Below are 20,777 nucleotides of genomic sequence, written 5' to 3'. Positions count from 1 at the left end.
AATAAATTTTAAAAAAATAGCGTTGTTTTTTTTTTTCTTTCAATTTCCCCACACATATAATTTTTTTCGGGTTTCACAGTATGTTTTAGCCAAAAACTACGCTTGCCATTGCAAAGTATAACTAGTGGCGCAAGAAATAAGGGCTCACTTAGGTCTCTAGGTGGAAAAATCCACGCTGGGAACAGATGGAGTAAACGGTCGTAGTAACTAACAACTATCGTTCTGTGTAATATGGAGAACGATTTCAGGTTACAATAACGTTTGCAATGGTTTATATCCTGTGGATACCTGGTGGTGATACATTGTCGCTCTGCGATCCCAGGATCCGAGGTGTCCTCCGCCTAGTTACTTAGCTACGTAGAAGTGAGAGAGGTGGGATTACTATAAGAAGGGCCAGGCCTGGGCAGATGTAGCTCCAAGGGATGATGTGTGGGAGGCGGAGGAATTCCAGAAGTGTTATATAAATGGTGATTATACAGACACCCGTCACCCACTGACACACACCGTACATACAGGTAATAGCCAGAAGTGCTTTGGCCATAACATGACCGCAGTGCTTTTGTATTAGATAAAACACATGCGACAATGGCAGGATATATGACGGCCATGATTTCCACAATGGCCGCTGGCCGTGCACCTTTAATTCTTTCAGCGGTGATTGTTACGTGTTAATGATTCCCATCTACTTCATGTCTCGGTAGGAGCCTGTCAGACCTGAACAAAGATGGAAAAATGGACCAGCTGGAGTTTTCCATCGCTATGAAGCTGATCAAGCTAAAGCTGCAGGGTCACTCGTTGCCAATGATCCTCCCGCCAGTCATGAAGCAGCCGCCAGTCTTCTCGCCATTAATGTCCTCCCGCTTTGGTGTGTATTTTTCTTTTTGTCTTTCAGGGTCTCCTGATGATTGATGTGTCGCATATTCTCAGCATTTTGAGTTTTATTATAGTCCACGTGTTATAGATCAGACTAGATAAAGCAGAATTACCTATAGTTTGGTGGAAAAAGAAGCTTTCCTATCACCTGTAATTTATTACTAAAAAAAAACTTAGTGTCGCAGTCTTTTTTTTTTTTTTTTTTTTTTTTTTTTTTTGCAGAAATCAATAGCCCAGGCGATTTTAAGAAACTTTGTAATTGGGTTTATTAGGCAAATATGCCATTATCTGCATTCAAAAAGCCTTTCCCCAGGTCCCCCCTCCTTTCTCTCATTCACTGCTCATTATCAGGAAATCTCGACTATTTTATATCAGTTGGGCCCTGTGTGACCTATGGAGAGGGGAGGGGGAGGAGGGGGATTAGCACCATCAGAGAACAAAGGATTACACAGCGGGACCTGTATGAAAGCTGGTATTCAGAGGTCAGAGAGGTCAGTGCTGACCTTAGAGGACATAACTGGTGATGTAGCTGTAAATTAACTCTTTGTTGTCCTGTTTTGGTGCTTCATCTCCCTCCAGCCCTCCCCTCTCCATAGACAACCATGAAGACAGGGGGGGAGAGCTTCAAACTGCATTTTCATTATAAAAATGCATTTTTCAGCTAATAAACCCAACTACAAAGTTTCTTAAAATCGCCTGTACTATTGATTTGTGCAAAAAAAAAAAAAAAAAAAAAATTAAACGACACTGACACTTTAAAATCCCAGCAAGTCTTTCATTGCTATTCTACTTTGGCTGTTATATCATGTAGTAATGAGAGGAATATATCAAGAATTCTTCATTATGTGTCCCAGAAATTCCCCATTTATCCTTCTTCTTGTAGCTCGTATTGGGCTGTAAGGCTACTGTCTGCAGCAGGAGTACTCCCCCACACCCCATATACAATAGGAGGCCTGGATTGCTTAGTCTGCTCCTTTAGCCAAGAATGGAGGGAAACACCAAGTTGGTTAAATGACTTAGTTTTTCAATTGAGTTGCATAGGTAGACTGATAAGCTAGAACAAGCAGAAATTTAAAGGGAACCTGCCACCATTAAAATGGTGTTTAACCCACCAGCATCAGGTTGTAGTGCGAGAGGAGTTGAGCAAGCAGATATGCATATTTTTTTTTTATGGGAAAAGATTCAGTATTTGTTGATTGACACTCATGGCCATTTTGGGGTTAGGAGTCCAGTGTGTGGTCCTTGTAAGTCAGTTACTTATAGTATGGATGTATGTGGAGAAATAGCTGTCAGTCACTATGTAGGACCACCCACTGGACTTTTAAGGAATTTACTGTAATTGAATAAAATAACTTATACTGAAGCTTTTTGTATTAAACTATACAGTATATCTGTTTCAATCTGCTCCTAGACAGTAAATTACAGGTTAGTCAGACTCCCTACAGAACTGTGTATCATTGTTCTCGGCTCCTTGTGTAGTGTTCAGTGTTACTGACCCCCTGTGACCTGGAATCCTTCAGGTAGTATCCTTTGGTGAGCTCATCTCTATAGATGATTGTGTTTTCAGTGTAATGTTGGTCCCTTTATGTTCTATGTTCAGGAATGGGAAGTATGCCAAATCTGTCCATGCCGCCATCTATGCCCACGCTGTTACCCCTTGCACCCACCACTTCGTTGACCTCAATGAGTTCTCTGCCACCCATGCCTATGTCTAGTCCCCTGGTGCCTTCTGTCGGCTCATCATCAACATTGCCAAATGGAACGTCCACTCTCCTGTCCTCTTTCACTGTGCCTTTGTCCTCAAGTAAGTGTCTGTGTGAATTGTCTACTATTATAGGGTATGTACATGTAGAAAGAAAATTTAAAAAAATTGTAATGCATACCAGCAAAGCTAGGGATCTCAGGTTAATGATGATTGTATTGCATACTAGGTAAGTGGAGATTCCAGCTTAACCATGTCCAACCTGTCCCAACGCCAAATCTTGTCATAAAGCATCACTGTGCGTAGAAAACACTTTGTAATGAAAGTTTATGGTGACTTTTTTTTTTTTTTTTTTTTTTTTTATACTGAAAATACTTAAAAGCCTCTACATAGTCTGAGCTGTATGCAGTAAGCTGCCAAGCTCCCTCTAGTGGTGGCTGCAGGTAGGCAGATATTATCATTTATTTCTATAGCTATGTAAAGGGAAATACAGCGGTACCTCGGTTCTCAAACTCAATTGGTTCTGGAAGGCATTTTGAGAACCGAGCATTATTTTCCCATAGTAAATAATGTAAATGTGTTTAATTGGTTCCAGCACCCACCAATAATTACCTAGATTACCCATATATTACATTGAAAAGTGTTTATTCACTACAGTACAGGACAGAACAGCACTATACTGTACAGTACATTATACACAAAAAACATTCAACAAAACTATCAATTATAGTACAGCAGTCACTAACTCCTCACTCATCCTGTATATAGTCCCCCCCCATCCCAGCACTGTGAAGTATGGGAGATAGTGGTGCACTGATTGTACTATTACTGTACTGTATATGCACTCCAGCAGTCTTATACAGTACTGTAACAGATGGGAGATGGTGGTGCACTGCCTGTACTACTACTGTACTGTATATGCACTCCAGCAGTCTTATACAGTACTGTACTGTATGGTAAGCCTCACCAGTGCTAAACTCATTAGGTACAACCCACCATCCACGCTCACAAAAATGATCAGATACCGAGCAAAGTTTGAATTCTGAACATTACTGTTTGAGTTCCTAACTACCAAGTTTTGGACTACAAACAGGTCTAACTATTATACTGTAAAATAAATCTGCTAATGTTTTATAGGGGTTTGTACATTGTCATCATTGTCATTAGTTGTTATCTGTCTTTTGATTGCTTGAAACCACATTACACACTTAACATATGGAAAGCACTTAAAGTGAATGTACCATTAGGTATGTCGCTTTAAAGGAGAAGTCTGGCAAAATTTTTTATTAAAGTATTGTATTTTCCCCCAAAATTTATACAAATCCCCAATATACATTTATTACGGGAAATGCTTATAAAGTGCTTTTTTTCCCTGCACTTACTACTGCATCAAGGCTTCGCTTCCTGGATAACATGGTGATGTCACTTCCTGGATAACATGGTGATGTCACTTCCTGGATAACATGGTGATGTCACTTCCTGGATAACATGGTGATTTCATGACCCGACTCCCAGGGCTGTGGCTGCTGGAGAGGATGCTGGCAGGGGGACACTGAGGGACACAGGGCACTGGAGGAACACTGAGCATCCCTCTGCCATCATCCTCTCCAGCAGCCACAGCCCGCACAGCTCTGGGAGTCGGGTTGTGACATCACCATGTTATCCAGGAAGTGACATCACCATGTTATCCAGGAAGTGACATCACCATGTTATCCAGGAAGTGACATCACCATGTTATCCAGGAAGTGACATCACCATGTTATCCAGGAAGTGACATCACCATGTTATCCAGGAAGTGACATCACCATGTTATCCAGGAAGTGACATCCCCATGTTATCCAGGAAATGAAGCCTTGATGCTGTAGTAAGTGCAGGGAAAAAAGCACTTTAGAAGCATTTCCTGTAATAAGTGTATATTGGGGATTTGTATAACTTTTGGGGGGCAATACCATGCTTTAATAAAACCTTTTGCCGGACTTCTCCTTTAAGGTTTTTACATGAGTAGACTGGCGCCGATGCAAGGATGTTGGTTACTGCAGACTTTTTATTTTTTTTATTTTTAAATGGTGGCCTGGTTCCCATGCACGGTGCCGGTCTGTTCCCAGGTACTGTACATCAAAAGAAATTCCCAGCACTCTCCAATCTTCTGCGAAGTGATTTATTTACAAGTGCAGTACAGACAGACAGATAAAAGGACGCATTTCGGCGTGTAGCCTTTCTCAACAAGTCTTTCTTGTTGAGAAAGGCTACACTCCGAAATGCGTCATTTATCTGTCTGTCTGTACTGCACTTGTAAATAAATCACTTCGCAGAAGATTGGCGAGTGCTGGGAATTTCTTTTGATGTACTGTGCCTTGGCACAGGCACCACCACCAATCGGAGTGTCGACCACCATTAGTTACACGTGTTCCCAGGTACTGGCCTGTCCTGAAGCGCTGGAGGCAGGCCTGCCCCCAGTGTGCCCTTCTGCCCTCTCCTCTGTGATGCGGCTCCATTCATTCTAATAGCGCCTCGTCACTAAGGGGAGGAGGCGTCGTCAGACTGGGGGGTGGCGGGTGCACCTCCAGTGCTTCAGACTGGAATGGTACCCGGGAATAAATGTTCATAGATGGTACCCGGGAAGTGCTATGCCTAGAAACCGAGCTGTGGTTCAAAAAAAGGACTGCGGCACAGACATCCCCGCACCAGTGTATTCATGTAAAAAACTTAAAGCGTACCTGGCACATTCGCCTTAATAAATTGTTTGCCTTTTATTTTGTAACTTTACTTTATATCACTGGGATACATCTGGGTGTCTGTTGCGAACATCTACTTGACTGCAGAAAATCGAGAAACTGGCCATTTAGCTCATGTATTTGGAGGGGTGGGGATCAGATCATTAGATCTAAGCAGGTTCTCGCCCAGCTCTTTGTCATGTGATGGCAATAGAATCCAAATGTAAGTCTATGGGCGCACACAGAGAGGGGGAGAAGCGTGCCATGTACGTCTCTTCCTGCTTCTTCTAACCCTTTCTCGGACCCAGACCAATCAGAACTTTTTACATGTCTGCTTGAGATGAAGAAACTCTTTTTTTTTTAAAGTGACAGGTACTATTTTTGGTATATTGCAGCACTGTATAGCTATTTCTCTCCATTAGAAAGAGACCATATTCATTGCACAGCACAGTGAATGGGTGTTTGAGCTCTTCAGTGGGTGTGCGGATCATCGTATCCACAATTATTGGCACAGATATGCCTTGGATTTTTGTTGTGATCATACCTGCCCCTTTGAACTTGGGCAGTACTTATTGAGATCTTATCCCTATTTATCCAAACATCCGTTCCTAGTATTTACTGGTAATATGTTGTATATTCCAGCACTGCCTCACAACAGCTCGCTGTCATTGATGGCCGGAGGATTCAACAGTGCCGGAATGCAGAAGACTCAGTCCTTGATAGATCTGGGCTCCAGCAGGTAAGAGATGGGGGGGCCTACATCAGGTTTGTCTTCATAAAAATATAGTTAAAGTTTTTCAAGGATTCCATAAAGGCAATTTTAAGGCATTCGTAAGATGTGAGATGGTAGACAGACCCTTTTATTCTTAGGAATGGTTTGGGTGAAGGCGGGGGGGGGGGGGGGGGGGGGGGGGTGGCAGCAGAGTGGTCCATCCCTTACCAGCTACATCTCCGAATATTACTCCCTATATCTGCAACATAAAGATGTCTCAGAGCTCAGTTTATCTTTTAATTTGCTAATTCTTTCATTATTTTTTTAAGGTTTCTGGATACAAAAAAAAATGATATTGGTAGAATGACCCTTTCCTGCTGAAATAGCTTTTCTGTATAGATTGAGATGTATAAGCAGAGTAATCTCTCTATTAGAGAGTATGCAACTGTATGTTGATGATGGAGGCGAAATAAGGCAGGATAGGAGCACTACACATCGATAAGGCCCTGTTCACACTGTGTTAATTACATAGCTAGTATGGTTGAAAAAAGACATATGTCCATCAAGTTCAACTAAGGGAGAGGATGGATGGAGGGAAGGGGGATGGATGATAGGTTAATGGTCTCCGCTTAATGTAAAAGTACCTCCGGCACTGGAAACTCGTGGACACGTTTAGTGTGCACACTGGGAGCAGTAAAGATTTCTTGCTTTTTTTCTTTTTAATGGTTTAAAAATCTTTATTTCTCTTTTGCATTTTAGTTCCAATTCCTCTTCAACCACTTCCCTGACTGGTAACTCCCCGAAAGCTAGCACCCAGGACTGGGCCGTACCACAAGCCGCCAGGCTGAAGTACAGACAGAAGTTTAACAGCCTTGACAAATCCATGTGCGGCTTCCTTACAGGTAAGTGCGTGTTAGTCATTCTTGTTTTATGTGGTCAGAGCGGCGTCAAGCAATGCTCTTCTCTCCCTGATCACTCAGCCATCATGCTAAACAAGGGTCTAGTAGGGATGAGCGCAACTCGAGCATGCTGAAGGCCGATCGTTCAGCTTTTTAATACCGGTGGCTAGAGGTCGGGAGTAAAGATTAGCGTCTTTAGCATACACACGTCTAGTTGGCATTTGATTACCGGTGGCTGAAGAAGTTGGATGCAACTCTATGGATACTGCCTATGGCCTATGGCGGTATCCATGTTTTCCAGGACTCCCTAGGGCTGCATCCAACTTCTTCAGCCACCGGTAGTCAAATGCCAATTGGACTTGAGTATGCTTGAGTTGTGCTCATCTGTAGTGTCTAGGTTTCAGTCGGGGGCCTACCAGGATCTCAGCTGGTCACAAGTAATTACTAGGCTTACATGTGTTGCACCACTTGGGGATTTACACATCTTAAAAAAAGTAACCTTTTTATATGTGCTATGTAGTGTTTGTGAACCCACAAGTGCCACAATACATGCGTTCTCACCCCTCCACAATCACTGGACATAAAGTGTGACATATAGATAGCAATAGGTTAGGCCGCAGCTGTACGTGTGGAGCTCTCTGACTCCCCCATTCCCAGGAAAGGTCTGGAATACTGACTGTCACTAGGTACAGAATATAGCTGGGGAGGAGTTAAAGCCTAAACACAGACAATTGCTTAACTTTTTTGTTGTGGATTTAAGAATTGCAATTTGTCATAAGAGCCAGACACTTTGTGCTACCAGCAAACTGGTGTGTGATGCAACCCGTCTGGCACGCTGCAGACACTGGCTGTCATTATAGATGCACCAGGCGTCCGTCTAGAAACGTACATACAGCTGCATAGTGACAGTAAGAGGATGATGGGAATTATGACTATATTGCAGTAACCTTAAACAGTGCAAGCCTGCCAGAAGTATTACTGGTCTTTGGGAGTCCATCGGGCAGCACAGCTCCAGGTATTGAATTGGGCTTTATGAGGCTCCGTTACTTCTGAAATCTAAGGTTTCATCAGAGTCTTTCAGTAACTTAGTCCCTTTACTCTCAGTAGCGTCAGGGTTTGCAGGTTTCCTGTTCACACTGTGCTGCTTTTGCTGTGTAAATCTTGAATTTGCACATACAGTCACTGTGTGCAGCCTTTCCATTGTAGGTGCTGGTATTTGTGTCTCTGGTGTACTGTGTGTTCACCTTCCGGCCTAGGAAGTAGCTGTCTGACCTCTTTATCAGCCATATTAGCTCTCATGTGGTTATTTTTCTAGTGTTCTGCCACTTGGTCATCCATAGCAGGGTTTTCAACCTCAGGCCCTCCAGCTGTTGCAAAATTACATTTTCCATCATGCCTGGAAAATGTGTCCCCAATATGGCCGTCTCCAGGAGGCTTTAGCTTTGGCTGTCCAGGCATGATGGGAATTGTAGTTTTGTAACAGCTGAAGAGCCTGAGTTTGACACCTGTGATCTAGAGGCTTCTTCCTTCACTCCTCTGGTCCTTCCTGGCCATACTCCATCCCTCCCTGTATATTAGGATAGTCTGTGATATTACTTTTTTAAATTGACTGCAATTTATTTCAGTACTCACACATCCTGCTGTACTGACTAAACAATAATAAACTGTATGTCCCCAATATGGCCGCCTCCAGGAAGACGTTTGCAAATAGAAAAGTAAATCACTACAACATTTAAAAAAGACTGAACACAATACTTATTATGTACACACTTACATCTGTATGATTCAAGAACAATAAAATACATGACACATTCCCTTTAATTCTCTAGAAATAAGTCCATGCTGGGATGGTGACCCAATATTGTTTTCTTGACTCACCCATCAATGTGATGTTTCATACTTAATACTTTGGAGCAGCTTATTCAGCTGAAGGCGAGCATGGATGGTTGAATAAAATTCCACAGAATCAGTGGGTGCAGATGCTTTGTTTCTGTAGGTTATTCCTTTTAGGTGTAAATGTATGACGCATGATCCTGGGCTTTAAACCCGTTTGGTTTTGGGTTACCCCCCTGGCAGGAAGAACAGGAGGACAGTTTATAACCAATCATATAATCTCCAAGTGTACCCAAGCATGGCAGAGGTACTGGTCTTAGTGGACTTAGATTAACTCTGATGTCATTACCAGGGGCCGGTTTCCCTTTAATTGGGTCTTCCCATTGTATACCTCCAGTATATGCCCTTAAAGGGAATGTACAACTAATGATAACAAAATCTTATTATTATTTTTTATTTAATATAACTTTGTTGGGCCAATGCAGAAATCTCGGTTTCTCAATCTGCAGTTAGGGCTGCTTGGTGCAAAGGGCGCCGGGACCTTCTCCAGATGGATAGATAGATATCATAGATGTGTGTGTGTGTGTGTGTGCGTGCAATATAATATATTTTTATTTTACTGGATGTGTGTGATAGGGTCCTATGGATACCTTTTGGGATGTGTGTGTATTTATAGATGGATATAGACATAGATAATGTTCAAAAAGCCGCTGTACTCCAGTGTAGAGGTGAAAAAACAGGTGATTTATTTGCCCACGGGGGCACCCACGCATCCACTTACATCATTTCAGTGCTGTGAGATTTTTTGCAATCGCACACCTGCACATGCATAGATACTGTACACTATGGGTCACCCAAGACACACCAAAAAAAAAAAAAACATTTTTAATAGCCCAGTATAGTTTAATGCACAATATTTTTTTCTTTGTTTTCAGGGTCTCAAGTAAAGAATGCCCTGGTACAGTCCAGCCTCTCCCATACTCAGTTGGCTACTATATGGTAAGATACATAACCTCCACCACGCAGCCTTGGGGTATATGCACATGCTAATAGCTCAAACATGCCCACTTTATGCCCAAACATGATATGAAAGCAGTTATGTAGTTATGTATATTATACACACACATTACTTTCCGGCCTGATTTATACTCTGGCTGTATATAAAGTATTGGGGAGATAGCAGAGAGCGTGCACACGTGGGATATTTTTGCTCTAGTTGTGACTCACGACTTAATGTCTGTTTACAACACACTGCAGAAATAGTCACAATCTAGATCTAACCTGATCCTGTACCGAACTCCAGAAATACTGTGCCCCCAGCCGAGGTGAGGAGCGCCTCTGTGCACACACATACAGTATTGTAGCCGTCACATTATGCAGGGAAGCAGAGCGCAGTCATAAGACCGGACATGAGCCGGCAATGTCTTGTGCACTGCAGGACTCGATTAGAAAGAAAGGAAGGAAGACAGAGGATGTTTAGGGAAATCCTCAGCTGTTTTTGCATGTAACCTTTATCTTTACACCGCACCATTATGAGAACACGGCTGTAGCCTGCTGCCAAGTTCACAGCCAGTCTCTGTGTATTGTTTGCATTTGTTGCTTACTCTGCAGACATTTCCTTTGTGAGACTTGGTATAAGCCTGTCAAAGCTCAATGCAAGTTAATGTTTTAGGTTATATTCACATGCACTGTCCCATTTAATCTCAATAGGACTTTCAGATATCCATGCATGCACATGCTGCAGAAATTACCCAAGTGACACTGGATTTCTATAGATCTGTATTGGGATAACATACCTTGAAAGAAAAACATTCCGAAAAGAGTGCCATACCTGTAAATGTGTTGTCTGTGATATTGCAGCTCAGGTCTAAAAGTAAAGTAAAGTAAATAAGGTTGAAGTGCAATACCATACACAACCTGTAGACCGGTATGGTGCTGTTTGTGATCTTTTGGAAGCACTTTATAGGGATTATCCTACAAAAATTCTGTGTATGTGTGTGTATCTATCTATATATATATGTGTGTGTGTGTGTGTGTGTGTGTGTGTGTGTATATATATACATACACATACTTTTTTATAGGGCAAAGTTTTGTTATAAAGTATATGCATCATTTTCTGTTTGTCTTCATAGGTCTCTTGCTGACATTAACAGAGATGGAAAACTGAAAGCCGATGAATTTGTGCTAGCCATGCATTTAACAGATATAGCAAAAGCTGGCCAGCCTCTCCCTCTGACCCTGCCCCCAGAACTGGTGCCACCATCATTCCGGTAGGTAGCTCCCTACAGTCAAATGTGGAAACAGCAGCATAAAGATGGATGGTTTAGTAGAAATGGTTCTACATGTGTACCAAAACTAAACTTGGGTATACAGAAAGTAAGTGAACCTTTTAGAAATTGTCTCTGATGGGGTTATCCCACAATTAAAAGTTATCACTTATCCCTACAGAATAGGTGATAACTAACTGATCGTTGGGTGGCCAGCCACTGGGAAACCCCCTCTCCCCCATTACAGCCCCAGTTACAAGAATGGAGGTCACAGCTATATAGAAGGAATTCACCGGCACTACCACACTGACCAACTGGTCGTCTGGATGCAGGGCGGCGTGATATAAGTGTGTGCTATGTGGAGGTGCTCCTCATTTAAACCTACTCCATAGTACATATGCTCAAAATGGTAGAAAAAACAGATTGAGGGCACTCACCACTTCCACGTGCACTATCTTTATTCCATTTGTGGCATACAAAAATGTTGGCAGGTAAAATTCATAATAGGCATGGACGCCAGACACTCACTGTTGAGTGTCTGGCGTCCATGCCAGATATGAATTTTACCTACCAACATTTTTGTATGCCACAAATGGAATAAAAGATAGTGCACGTGGAAGTGGTGAGTGCCCTTAATCTGTTTTTTCTACCATTTTGTTAAGAATGAAGGTCAGTTATGGCCCTTCCCTATGCCCCAAGAGGGGCGGCACATTTAGTCAGCCTCTGCTGCATTCACAGTTTTTGAGACTTCTGAACATACTGGGGAAGATATATCAATGATGCGTCCATGGAGGAGGCGCAGATTCTTTCCTTCCCCCTTGCACACACCAGCTGTATCCCCTCCTTGGCTCATTGACTGAGTGGGAGGAGGGGAGGTGTTTGGTGCAGGGCTGTGGAGTCGGAGCTAGTTTTGGCTGGAGTCAGAGTCGGAAAAAATGTACCGACTCCGACTCCAGCCTTAAAAAAAATCTTTAATAAATTTAGAATTGAGTTTTGATATAAATTTTATAAGTTTTGCTCATCAATATATTTTATGAGCAACATTTTAATAGGACATTGGCCCTATTAGATGAGGGTGGTCGGGGAAAAGTTGTCGGTCACTATTTGGCAGTTTGTTTTTCAGCTGGAAGAGTCCATTGTGTGGGGGGAGATGTGTGATGTTTTGTTCCTGAATGCTGGATGACTGTATATGAGTAGCAGTGTAATAAAGATGTGTAATATAGAGGAGGAGGAGAAGACATAAGTAGTGAAGCAGTAACCTCTGTCCTCAATGTGGTGTTTTCTCTCTGGGAGAAGAGTGTGTGTTTTTCTTCAGTGTTCTATGGCTGCAGCTGTGTGTGTGTGCTATGGCTGCAGCAGGCTGTGTGTGTGTGCGCGTGCGTGTGTGCGCTATGGCTGCAGCAGGCTGTGTGTGTGTGCTATGGTTGCAGCAGGATGTGTGTATGTGTGCTATGGCTGCAGCAGGCTGTGTGTGCGTGTGTGTGTGTGTGTGCGCGCGTGCATGTGCGCTATGGCTGCTGCAGGTTGTGTGTGTGCTATGGCTGCTGCAGGTTGTGTGTGTGCTATGGCTGCAGCAGGCTGTGTGTGTGTGCGCTATGGCTGCAGCAGGCTGTGTGTGTGTGCGCATGTGCGCTATGGCTGCTGCAGGCTGTGTGTGCTATGGCTGCTGCAGGTTGTGTGTGTGTGTGTGTGTGTGTATATATATGTGTGCTATGGCTGCAGCAGGCTGTGTGTGTGCTTTGGCGTGACCCCTCTATATCACTATGTGTGACCCCCTGTATATCACTATGGCTGACATCTATATTACAGGGATCTGGCATTGTTAGCAGTGTTTCTGTGTGTATGGTGAATATTAGTTAGAAACATAGATTGTCAGCAGGAAAAGACCACCTGCTCCATCTAGTCTACCTCTGAGTTGTTCAGAACATAGAGGCTGGAGACTAGCTGCATCCACTGCACGCACAGGAGAATCTGCTTTATATGTTTCCTCATTCCCTCAGAAGTCGTCCCAGGATCATGTAGGACATTAGGGAGAAGCTGTTGAGCCAGTGTGATAAATAACTCCCATGGTATATGACTGGCCATTTATGAAGGAGCAGGAGTCAGTCCTGATAAAATTCAGGAGTCGGAGCTGCGGCTTACCGACTCCACAGCCCTGGTTTGGTGGGGTCCCAGCAGTCGGACCCCCACGTATTCACTGGTTATCTCCCACAGATAGGGCATACCTTCCTGAAAAGGTAATGCCCCTACATTGGGAGGTAGCTGCAGATGAAAGTTTCCCCTGCAATAGGTTTGGCTCTTGCCTGTAGGGAAGATCTATTGTAATATTAATATATCACGGAAGTGTTATTTATGCACATCCCAGAGCGCCTTATACTGCAGTTTATCTATATGGAGCAGCCGTTATTTGACGGACATTGTGCCATGATAAGGGTCTGATGACTCCTCCGCAGCCCCAGCTGTTGTTTTTTGCTTCTCGCTGCCTCTCGCAGGGGACACGCATGTGTCAGGGGACAGAGCACAACTATTACACAGGGATGGGTTGTACTGTGTGCATGAGAAAGGTGAGGTAAGTACATGCTATATATACATGAATATATGCTAGACTAAAGTGCCAGTCTCCATCAGTAAATGAGAATTTGATGTGTACGGAGGTGATGGGGTGATGGTTTCAAACATGATTTTCCAAAACTACAACTCCCAGCATGCTTATCAGGGCTTACTAGGTGAGACAGATTGCATGCTTATCAGTGCATACTTGTTGGAGATCACTGTAAGGCAACCTGAAAGAATCAGAAGATGGGCTCCACTAGCAACGTTTTTCTTACAAATCAACTTTTCATGTTTTAAATGGCTGCGGTACTGTGTGTTGTTTTTGAGGTTATTGTATACAGTTCCTTTAACATCTTCTAAGCATTATTACTGCATGTATTTAATAGTAGAAAAGTGTATGCAGGTGACCAGACTCCATACAGGGGGTTTCTATGTTGAACAGTCTGTGGCACCCTGATGTTAGGCTGATCACAGGGTGGGCCAAGGCTGAGAGCCCCTCAATGAGCTGTAATCTGTAGGGAAACCTGGCAGAAAGTGTTTAATTCACCTACAAAGCACCACAGGGAAAATTAAGTATTAAAGGGGTACTCCAGCGAAAATCTTTTTCTTTCAAATCAACTGGTGTCAGAAAGTTACGTAGATTTGTAATTTTCTTCTATTAAAAAATCTCAATACTTATTATCCCATACTTATTAGCTGCTGTATGTCATGCAGGAAATGTTATTTTATTTTCAGTCTGACACAGTGCTCTCTGCTGACATCTCTGGCCGAGACAGGAACTGTCCAGAGCAGGAGAAGTTTTCTATGGGGATTCATAGAAAACCGAGACAGAGTTCCTTTCTTGGCCAGAGATGGCACCAGAGAGCACTGTGTCAGACTGAAAATGAAACATTTCCTGCATGACATATAGCAGCTAATAAGTATGGGAAGACTTTAGATTTTTTTAATAGAAGTAAATTACAAATCTATATAACTTTCTGACACCAGTTGATTTGGAAGAAAAAGATTTTTGCTGGACAACCCCGTTAAACAGTGGCCATTGAAACGTTGTGTCTTGGTCCTCCACAGATAGAAATGCTACTTGTATTTGTTGTTGTCCACTTCGGATGATGGATGGGAGTCCTAAATGATCCTATAATCCCCAATATTAAACCAGCTATAGCTTTTATAGCTGCCTTGTACAATAATTGTATCCCATCCCCACCCCCAAAACCAGTGTTATGGTATAAGGCCCCGTTCCCACTGAGCAAAGGTAGCGGAATTCCGCGACTGAATTGTCCGCCGCGGAATGCCGTTAGCCTCCCGCTCGCCTCCCGCTCATAATGGGAGTCTATGGGAGGCGCGCGCTCCTGCTCTGTACGCGCTGAAGAAAGAACATGTTCATTCCGCTACCTTTGCTCAGTGGGAACGGTGCCTAAGCATTAATAAATTCTCCCTGTTGTGTGTAACTTGGCCATTTGCATCAGTTTTAATGGACGTTTAATTCTGAACACAAAAAGTTCTTCCCTCTTCCCAGTATAGGGAATGATAGGCTATTAAGCAGTGTTTAGAAGCGCCATGTAGAATGAAATGAATGCTGACAATATTCTTCTTCTTTTCCTGATCATTGCGGGTTCCAGCGGTCAGACCCCCACCGATCAGCATGTTAGTCTCTTTCTTGTAGAGGGTAACTTTTCTTCTTAGAAAATCCCTCCTGCTCTGTCAGTTTCTGTCACAGACAGAGGTAGCAGCAGAGAGCACTGTGTCAGACTAGAAAAAAAACACACCATTTCCTGCAGGATATACAGCAGCTGATAAGTACTGGAAGACTAGGGATTTTTTTTTTATAGAAAACATTTACAAATCTATATAACTTTCATTTGAAAAGATTTTTTTTTTCCGCTGGAGAACCCCTTTAATGTATACTGGTGTGTACGTCAGAGGTCACTGAAAACACTCGGGTTACTTCTTTCTTCCAGTGGTGACGACACTATTAATGGGACCTTGCCGACCTACAAGCGGATGCAGGATGAGGAGCCGCCTCAGAAAAAGACAGCAGGTGAGCAGACTAATTGGCTTTGTCTCCAGAGACCATTTATTCTCTATGTGTACATCTGCCATCCGGGGACTCAGGAGATCAACAGTGATGTCTGGCGTGCCCGAGCCTTACATGCAAAGACAAGCGTCTCCATATGTTTACATTGTATAATAATATTAATCTACCAATGGTGCTGATGCCAAACATGAGAAATAGGGTCCTGTTCCACGGGCCGATGGGGGCACGATCAATAATGTAAACGAGCGCTGATCTGCTGCTCGTTTACTGGGCCTATTACACGGCCCAATAATCGTTTAGCGAGGGCTGCAGGGACATCGTTACCGATGTCCTTGCAGCCCTAGATTAAACACAATACTTTACCTAAACATGTTGCATGGCTTCTCCTGCTCTCCTTCTTCCTCATGGTCCCGCGCGCAACAGCAGCTTCGGTACGGCCTGTCTTAGCTGACAGACCACTCAGCCAATCACTGGCTGCTGCGGTCCTGGCCAGTGATTGGCTGAGCGGTCTGTCAGCTAAGGTGCTGCACGCGGGACCGGGAGGAAGAAGGAGCACAGGAGAAGACCTACAACATGGTTAAGTAAAGCATGGTGATTGTGAAATTGTCGGTCGCCAGCCGTGCACAGCTATTCCATGCACAGATGCGTAGTTGGTGCCCGATGGTTTTAGGTTTGAACCTAAATAAACGATCAGCCGATAACACGATCATCGGCTGATTGTTGTCTCTATTCCACTGAGCGATAATCGGCCGAATCAAGCCGATTTGGCCGATTATTGTTCCGTGGAATAGGACCCATACTGTATCTGAAAGGCAAAAAGTCTTTATTTTCCCAGGTAAAGACTGAATATGTGGCTGGTGTGTTGCACACAGTGAGATTTCACCCCTGGTTTGACACATATATGGGTTTGCCCCATGGCCGGTGTCTTCTAATAACTTCTCTTATGATTCTTGGTATGTTTATCTGGTTTCTTTTTTTATATTGGACAGCGACTTTTGAGGAGAGGAGAAAGGAGAACATGGAGAGAGGAAACCTTGAACTAGAAAAGAGACGCCAGGTTATTCTGGAGCAACAGCAAAGGGAGGCCGAGAGGAAGGCGCAGAAGGAGCGGGAAGAGCACGAGCGTCGGGAGCGGGAACGCCAGGAGCTGGAGCGCAAGAAACAGCTGGAAATGGAGAGGCGCCTGGAGCAACAGCGAGAGCTGGAGAGGCAGAGGGAGGAAGAGAAGAGGAAGGAGATCGAGCGCAGAGAGGTGGTTATCCTAAGCTGTATGTTATACTAAAAGCAAGCAGGGAATGAGCCAAAGAGATCACAGTCATTTTGTTCTTATGACAAGCGGTGGTTCGAGAAGTTGAAGTGCTTTTATCAGGGCTGCTTCAATATTGGAAAGAAAGCTGCAGGTCTCTGCTCCTGCAGTGCATTATGGGATGATGAAGTCATGTCAGGTTACACCTTTTCCCTCCATCTATGTCTGCTGCCCTGGCCCCTGTGTCCCTTATGTACTGGAAGGCGCGCTTATCTTAGGTCAGTAGAAGGGGCTGGATGTTCTTTGCATTTTCCAGTTGTGAGGTGGTATGGAATGTTTAGGAAAATAATTGAACCCAATAGTGTGTCCATTATTGATGCAATTTTTACTGGTTTACTGCAGGCTGCAAAGCAAGAACTGGAGAGGCAGAGGCAGCAAGAGCTGGAGAGGATCCGACGTCAAGAGCTTTATAACAAGAGGAATCGAGAACAGGAGGAAATTGTAAAGCTGAAGTCCAAGAAGAAGAGCCTACAATTAGAACTGGAAGCGCTGGTAGGTGTCTGGTGACCCGTCATTGTTAACATAGTAACATAGTTAATGAGGTTGTAAGAAGACAAGAGTGTATCACGTGCAACATAAAATTGTCTGCCTGTCTTGTACTGATCCGGAGTTACATCCTGTATTATACACCAGGGTGCACTCACTATTTTGCTGGTGTAGTCACTGTCTAATACAGTGATTTTCAACCAGTGTGCCGTGGCACACTAGTGTGCCGCGACACATGGTCGGGTGTGCCGCGGGGAAAGTTCCCCAAACTATGGTGCCCCTGTGAAACAGGAGAAAACAATGGGGGAGAGAAACCTGGGGATGGGGGAGAAACAGGGGAGAGAAGCAGGGGGGAGAGAAACATGGGGATGGGGGAGAGAAACAACGGAGAGAAGCAGGGGGGAGAGAAGTATGGTGGAGAGAAGCATGGGGGAGAGAAGCACAGGAGAGAAGCAGGGGGGAGAAGTATGGTGGATAGAAGCACAGGAGAGAAGCACAGGGGGGAGAAGTATGGTGGAGAGAAGCACAGGAGAGAAGCAGGGGGGAGAAGTATGGTGGATAGAAGCACAGGAGAGAAGCAGGGGGGAGAAGTATGGTGGAGAGAAGCACAGGAAAGAAGCACAGGGGGGAGAAGAAAACAGGCCCAGGTTTCACACTGAGTGAGTATAAATACATTTAGAATCTATATTATTAACTATATGTATAATATGTACTGTTTTAGTGTAATTTTGTGCCATTTTGGTTGGTGGTGTGCCCCCGGATGTTTTAAGTATAAAAAGTGTGCCGCAGCTCAAAAAAGGTTGAAAATCACTGGTCTAATAGACTAGGGTCCAGAATTTTAAAAAAAAAAAAAAAAAAAAAAAAAAAAGGGCTGCGATCTTTCAGTAATTGCACCAGAGCTGTCCAAAAAGTTGAGCGTTTTGCTATTTCCTTTGTTGCAGCTGAGCTGCAGTACCAGACACAGCCCGTGTCCAGGAGTGTCGCTGTTTCTGGAAGAGAGCGGCCATATCTTTCTGAACATGTGCAATTTTTCATTTCCTATCCTTTCTAAGACTAGAGAGAAGCTCCTATTGTTCATATTGTTTTTTTTTGTTTTTTTTAGGAGGAAAAACATCAACAAATCACCCTGAAAGTCCAAGATGTTAGAGGAAGAAAACAAATGAAGAAAAATGAGCTCAACGCAATAGATACAAAGTGTGATCTGGGAGTTATCGAGATCAAACAGCTTCAGCAGCAGCTCCAGGTAAGGACCGAAAAGCAGACCTAGCCTGGTACTGCTGCCCTGCCCCATTCATGTCATGGAGAGCTTGCAGGCCTTCTACTTTGGCTGCTGCTGCAGAACCCCATAGTGCACACTGCAGCTGCTGCAGAACCCCATAGTACACACTGCAGCTGCTGCAGTACCCCATAGTGCACACCGCAGCTGCTGCAGTACCCCATAGTGCACACCGCAGCTGCTGCAGTACCCCATAGTGCACACTGCAATTGCTGCAGTACCCCATAGTGCACACAGCAGCTGCTGCAGAACCTCATAGTGCACACCGCAGCTGCTGCAGAACCCCATAGTGCACTCTGCAGCTGCTGCAGAACCTCTAATTTCTTATTTGTTTTAGGAATATCAGAATAAACTGAGTGGTCTGCTCCCCGAGAAACAGGCTCTGAACGAGAAGATAAAGCAGCTTCAGATGACAAAATCCCCAGGTGAGTGATGGGTCCCGACGCTATGTGACTGTTGCCCATAATGTGGACCTGTCATAGGCATCATCTAACATTGATCTATGTTCTGTGACAGGAAGTACAAGCTCTAGTTTGCTTGGTGCTCAGAAGAAAAATGCGGAGAAGGATGGGTTGTGCCAGAGGCTTCGGGAGCAGCTGGACGCTCTGGAGAAGGAGACGTCTTCAAAGCTATCGGAGATGGACACGTTCAACAAGCAGCTTAAGGTGAGGAACACTGATATCCATGTTACCTGGTACCCTGTAAGCATGAGACTGCAGAATTACAGATTTATTTCAGAATTTTCTTAAAAATAATGGATTGGGCAGACAGGCCGACTTGTGGGCCTTCACCCAGGTAGGCAGGCAGGCAGGCAAACACATGGACCCCTATGCGCAGCATATAGGCTGACTTGCGGGCCCTCATTCTAGGCAGGCAGGAAGACAGACTTGTGGGCCCTCATCCCAGACAGGCAGGAAGATAGACTGGTGGGCCCTCACTTAGAAGGGCTTAGAATAGTGTTAATCATAACATTTTTTATTTTTTTTTAAGTTTTCAGTAATTTTAAGTTTTTTTTTTTACCCCAATCTGCCATGTAGCTTGTGTCCCCAGCAGCCCTGGTAGCGGGGTTCCTAGTACTCACTATGCCTTCTCTGCCTTATCTTGCAGCGTGACAATATGGATGACTCTGTTCTGCAGTGCCTTTTGTCTCTCCTCAGCTGTCTCAGCAATCTCTTCCTCTTGCTTAAGGTTATTTCAATTTCTCCTTTTCCTGTCACTTCTTCATTCTTTCCCTCGTATTTCCATTTCTTGCTTTCCATTTCTGGTATGATTGTGATTATTTATTTGATGGGGTAAATTCGGGTAAGTAGAGAAAAAAGGTCCAAGAGGCTTGACTTCTCCTCCAGACTTCAGATCATTGTGCTGCCATTCAGCTACCAGTGACTTCAGCTACCAGCCACTGCCCCATGCTATCTCCACCAGCTCCTGTATAGACCAGTGACACTTGTCCTATCCCTTGAATACCATACAAGCAGTTACTAAAGAGGTTACGTTCAGTAGGGAACCCCATGGATCAAAATAACTGTAACCTCTGAGTGCTTCTTGTGAATGGGGCAGTAGTGCGCCCAGGAGACCCAGGAGGATCTCAACCACACCATTTACAGGGAACATTCAGGGATAGCTGTGTTCTTGATTGGTTGGTCCCCTCACCAATCATACAGTTCAGATTGCCAGGTAAGTATATACAGTAGTTACAAAGCTTGAACCTCAAACTTCACCTTTAATGGAGGGTGGTATCTACTACTCCTTTAGATCCTTTGGATCAGCTACGCAGTGATTTCGGTTTGGTAACGTGCAATTGTCTCAGCCCTTTAAATTGTCAGATATATATATATATATATATATATATATATATATATATATATATTGCAGTGAATTGATAGAATCAGGGATTTGATCAAATCACTAAGGGCTCTGCTCCCCGTACGCCTCCGCCGCCTCTCTGCTCCCCTTTCCGCTTGTTTCCCCTGCTACACACCTCCTGCTCCCCTGGCCCGGCCGTTCTTTTCCCTCGTTTCGCCCTACACCGTGGGCCGCTCTGCTCCCTCGTCCACCTCTGGTCTTGTCCGCCCCAGCGCTATATGCCTGCCGGGGAGGTGTGCGGCTCTGCTCCCCCTTTCC

At 44.1% G+C, this 20,777-nt stretch overlaps 1 protein-coding gene across 6 annotated transcripts in view; it reads left to right on the top strand.

Moving 5' to 3' along the window:
• Positions 1 to 20,777, top strand: part of ITSN2 (intersectin 2) — a 112,076-nt gene that overhangs the window by 38,094 nt on the left and 53,205 nt on the right. For 5 of the 6 annotated variants that reach the window (XR_011363451.1, XM_069973073.1, XM_069973072.1 and 2 more), the window contains 12 exons: positions 702 to 865; positions 2,474 to 2,677; positions 5,932 to 6,028; positions 6,761 to 6,903; positions 9,669 to 9,732; positions 10,866 to 11,003; positions 15,512 to 15,591; positions 16,578 to 16,840; positions 17,237 to 17,386; positions 18,483 to 18,623; positions 18,994 to 19,081; positions 19,173 to 19,321. Coding sequence is in view for 5 of the 6 variants with exons in the window: in XM_069973073.1 (XP_069829174.1) it covers positions 702 to 865; positions 2,474 to 2,677; positions 5,932 to 6,028; positions 6,761 to 6,903; positions 9,669 to 9,732; positions 10,866 to 11,003; positions 15,512 to 15,591; positions 16,578 to 16,840; positions 17,237 to 17,386; positions 18,483 to 18,623; positions 18,994 to 19,081; positions 19,173 to 19,321 (1,681 nt within the window). In the remaining variant the exon portion in view is untranslated. Of the gene's footprint in view, positions 1 to 701; positions 866 to 2,473; positions 2,678 to 5,931; positions 6,029 to 6,760; positions 6,904 to 9,668; positions 9,733 to 10,865; positions 11,004 to 13,484; positions 13,570 to 15,511; positions 15,592 to 16,577; positions 16,841 to 17,236; positions 17,387 to 18,482; positions 18,624 to 18,993; positions 19,082 to 19,172; positions 19,322 to 20,777 lie in introns of those variants that run through there. The other variant, XM_069973076.1, reaches the window with a different exon arrangement.

The sequence above is a fragment of the Dendropsophus ebraccatus genome, chromosome 6, assembly GCF_027789765.1.
Source record: "Dendropsophus ebraccatus isolate aDenEbr1 chromosome 6, aDenEbr1.pat, whole genome shotgun sequence".
Classification (NCBI taxonomy): domain Eukaryota; kingdom Metazoa; phylum Chordata; class Amphibia; order Anura; family Hylidae; genus Dendropsophus; species Dendropsophus ebraccatus.
The sequence above is the reverse complement of the archived record's forward strand: the minus strand, read 5'-3'. Positions and strand labels throughout refer to the sequence as shown.